This window comes from Branchiostoma belcheri, unplaced genomic scaffold (assembly GCF_001625305.1).
Source record: "Branchiostoma belcheri isolate BF01 breed outbred unplaced genomic scaffold, Haploidv18h27 scaffold16, whole genome shotgun sequence".
In the NCBI taxonomy this organism is placed as follows: domain Eukaryota; kingdom Metazoa; phylum Chordata; class Leptocardii; order Amphioxiformes; family Branchiostomatidae; genus Branchiostoma; species Branchiostoma belcheri.
In genome coordinates this window covers 1161063-1165494 of record NW_017803046.1, presented here as the reverse complement: position 1 = coordinate 1165494, position 4432 = coordinate 1161063, and the positions used below count along the sequence as shown (strand labels likewise).

Sequence of the window (4432 nt, the reverse complement as noted above, 5' to 3'; positions counted from 1 at the left end):
CCCTCGCAGGAAGAAATTTCTCCTGACATAAACAGAGGGCCCACATGTCGGAGTCGGGAAAACACAGGTCTCTCTCCGGTAGCGACAAGTGGAGTGCCGGCGGTGTATTGACCTGACCGTGGCGGTGCAGGCACCTTTAGCACCAGCGCTGCGCCCAGCAAGGGCGTCGGATTACGGCGGTAGAAGCGTCTGTGTGTTCCGCGGAAATTCCACGCGCGTTCGGCGGTCCCCCGTCGTGGAAAATATGCACTTGGCTGGCGCAGATGATTGAGTATCCCGTCAGATATCTTGTCAGGATGCGCTTGGGCCGGACGCCTGGTTCGTTAATAGTGATGTATATAGATGTCGTATTGATGTAGAATTTCCCCCGAGTAACTAGCGTTTGTCTTCCGCTTCTTTTACCCATTGGCTGACACTCAGGCTGAGCACGTACAGAGAGATGCCTGCAATCAGATGCGTCACACTCCTAATGATGGCCCTTTGAAGCTACGGGTACTTCCATTCCCTATCAATAGAGCTTGATTGGCTCAAATTATTTCTAAAGATACACACACAGAAAATGAACCAACGAGCAGGAAAGAATGCAACGTGGTGTCTCGTCTTCTAAAACGATAAGTCAGAACATTGACAGAAACAAGAAAGTCAAGTGGAATGAGGAAAATGTGAGACTGACGCTAAATCAAAAGGGAAGATGGGTGTATCTTAAATTATGACGAGAAAGTTTGCTGCGTGATGATGACACTAATATGGCATATTGCCAGGTGAGCCCAACGGGCTTTATAATCCTGATCACCATAAAATTTCACGCCACAGTCGCATTTCACGCGTTTGAACTAGCACCTGAAAATGAGACTCATACCACCGTAAATCAACAGTAAACATGGAGAGAAATGCACCCATCCGCCCACCCATGACGAAAATGGGTCTCAACCACCACTCATAATCTATGTATAATGAGCGGGGGGCATGAAGTGCTATGATAACAGTAGGAACTTCTAACATATTATAACTAGGCTATGTGCTGGCCTTGAAAGACATGTACTCTTAAATTAGCATACCTCTAGCTCTCTCCTCCACTTCGTTTAAATAGAATCCGAAGGAGGGGGTGTGGGAGTAAGTTCTGTCCAGCACGACTCTGGCAGTCTGTTCTGCCGCCAGCTTCTGTCGGATGGCCTGCATGCGGTAGTAGCAGACGTCGCGTCGCTGTCGCTGTCCCGCCGGGGTAGACCAGGGCAACCCGCGTCGAGTTGAAGCCTAGTTCCACCAGCAGACTGCCGACCACGTCTGCTAGCTTGTTGTCCGTGTGTTCCATCCTGGTGACCGTCTGTACTCCCCGAAGTCGCTGTGACGGAAGCCCGAGGCGGGAGCCCCGGCCGTCAGGACCGGGACGTCCCAGTGACTAGCCAGGCGACTTACCTCAGTGTCACGTAGAGACAGGTGGGCCCGATGATGACGTTTGGTTTCAACGAGTCCTCGTAGTACGTATCCAACAGCTCGGTTAGAGCGATGTAGTAGCTACACGCTGAGTCAAAAGTATCGATGTGGAAAGTGTTGTCGCCCAACACTCCATTCTCTTGTAACTCTTCAATCGCGAAGGCGACCGTCGGCTCTATCTGGTCCAGAACGTAAGGCGCCAGGCTCTGGGTTCGCCAAGGGTACGTCGCCTGCCCAGGCTGAACAATAAGAACCGTGAAGTTCTCGGCTTGCGCCTTGCAGCACCACAAAAGTACTGCGAGGGTTCCCAAGAACAGTTTGGCCGCCATTATGTACCCAGGAGGGCTACAAGTACCTCTGGGACATTTCCATCTCCTTTGGCCAATAACGGTCAATTATTAACAAGCTTTATATATTGACAACAACCCGCACAGACAAAGGGGAGCTATATATCGATTTCGACATTACAGCCCCTGAGCTGGATCTTGTTTACCGAAGTCTAATGGCGAAAAAACTGCACGACTATTTTTTTCGCATCAGTTGCAAGAAAAAAGACCTTTATTGTCGGGAAGGTGTAACTAGTTTTAAAAACACGGCGTGGTCAAAATTATGTTACTCGGCAGGTACAAGGACAACATGGCCGTCGTTTTGGGTAACATTTAGCCGCCATATGGACGTGTACCTTGCTCGGGTGACAAGGCCGCTTTTATATCTCGGAAAGCAGACTTTGCAGAGAGACAGTTAAATATCCACGTTGTAAATCAATTAAACGACCCATTAGATGTAAGTGGGACTGCAATGCAACCATTAGCTACACGGTTTGACTTACCTAGCACTAATAAAGCGTACATATATATATATAAAACGTCTGCGCTAGTGTTGTCTCTCCAAGTAGATGCATTGTGGATCTCTTACAGCATTACTTTTATGTTTAAAACCTTAAATAACGCGCAAACAAAACAGACTTAAAGTATTTTCTGTAGGAATAAATTCCAAACAGAGCCTTTACAACCTAACGCTTACCTAATCATAATAAGAAATATTCTTCAATCTGTACTTGTCTTATCTCTGCTTGTCACGATTAGAATTGCAAGGGGAGGGGGAGTGTGATTGATAGAATGTTTTTGGAACAGAATTATGGTACTGTTCCCAGCACTCTCATTACTATGGGGATTACCCATACGAATTACCTTGGTAAAGAGTATATGAGTACAATATCTGCACCTTTATCCAAACTTTTATCATTTCTTATTGAGACCAAGACATATATATCGAAAAGAAAGAAAACTACGAAATGTTTACAAAATGTTCCGTTTGTAGGTCGACCTGATCACCACTGTTTTGAATAAAAAAAAGGCGGGGAATATTTATAAGGCATGACAACTACATGTACTTATCATAAGTGATGATAAACACACTTAAGATATGTTATTCTTGTGTCTAAAAGGTACGTACCTCTTGATATGCTCCTGATTCCATCTAAAGTGGTGGAAAAGTCATAGGACGTTCTGTTGGTGTATTGTTCATACAACACATAAGTGATAGCAGAAGCGTTGTTTTTCGGCTGGTTGTCCAAACGTTGCTTAATGGCGGTCATACAGAAGCCCAGCCTCCGCGATTACGCAGAAGTGATGCTTAATGTTTAAATTATATACCGCTACTAAAGGGCCGCGGTTCGGCAACCAACTGCCGTAAACACACTCGACATTTGCATTCATGCATGCGCAGGTCGCAATCCATGCAGACGATCCTGCCGTATACATGATGTCGTGGGCGAGAATTCTTGCGTCACACTCCTAATGATGGCCCTTTGAAGCTACGGGTACTTCTATCTATGTCTTTACAATTCCCTATCAATAGAGCTTGATTGGCTCAAATTATTTTTAAAGATGCACACACAGAAAATGAACCAACGAGTAGGAAAGAATGCAACGTGGTGTCGACGTCTCTTCTTCTAAAACGATAAGTCAGAACATTGACAGAAACAAGAAAGTCAAGTGGAATTAATGAGGAAAATGTTAGACTGACGCTAAATCAAAAGGGAAGACTGGAAAGTTTTTTCAATGTTTCCTTGACAGAAGCAAGAAAGTCAAGTAGAATAATGATTTGGTGTATCTTAAATTATGACGATTTTGAAAGTTTGCTGTGTGATGATGACACTAATATGGCATATTGCCAGGTGAGCCCAACGGGCTTTATACTCCTGATCACCATAAAATTTCACACCACAGTCGCATTTCACGCATTTTAACTAGCACCTGAAAATGAGACTCATATCACCGTAAATCAACAGTAAACATGGAGAGAAATGCGCCCATCCGCCCACCCATGAGGAAAATGGGTCTCAACCACCACTCATCATCTATGTATAATGAGCGGGGGGGCATGAAGTGCTATGATAACAGTAGGAACTTCTAACATATTATAACTAGGCTATGTGCTGGCCTTGAAAGACAGGTACCCTTAAATTAGCATACCTCTAGCTCTCTCCTCCACTTCGTTTAAATAGAATCCGAACGATGGGGTGTGGGAGTAAGTTCTGTCCAGCACGACTCTGGCAGTCTGTTCTGCCGCCAGCTTCTGTCGGATGGCCTGCATGCGGTAGTAGCAGACATCGCCGCTGTCGCTGTCCTCGCCGGGGTAGACCAGGGCAACCCGCGTCGAGTTGAAGCCTAGTTCCACCAGCAGACTGCCGACCACGTCTGCTAGCTTGTTGTCCGTGTGTTCCATCCTGGTGACCGTCTTGTACTCCCCGAAGTCGCTGTGACGGAAGCCCGAGGCGGGAGCCCCGGCCGTCAGGACCGGGACGTCCCAGTGACTAGCCAGGCGACTTACCTCAGTAGTCACGTAGAGACAGGTGGGCCCGATGATGACGTTTGGTTTCAACGAGTCCTCGTAGTACGTATCCAACAGCTCGGTTAGAGCGATGTAGTAGCTACACGCTGAGTCAAAAAGTATCGATGTGGAAAGTGTGTCGCCCAACACCCCATTCTCTTGT

The 4432-nt window shown here is 46.5% G+C and overlaps 1 protein-coding gene across 3 annotated transcripts in view; it reads right to left on the bottom strand.

Moving 5' to 3' along the window:
- LOC109465960 (atrial natriuretic peptide receptor 2-like) overlaps positions 1-4432 on the bottom strand; it is a 76410-nt gene that overhangs the window by 69668 nt on the left and 2310 nt on the right. Inside the window, exon 1 of one of the 3 annotated variants that reach the window (XM_019763455.1) lies at positions 3912-4373. The exons of 1 other annotated variant lie outside the window; for it this stretch is intronic. In XM_019763455.1, coding sequence (XP_019619014.1) covers positions 3912-4164 — 253 coding nt within the window. In that variant the 5' untranslated portion in view covers positions 4165-4373. Of the gene's footprint in view, positions 1-2889; positions 3042-3911; positions 4374-4432 lie in introns of those variants that run through there. One more of the 3 variants, XM_019763456.1, reaches the window with a different exon arrangement.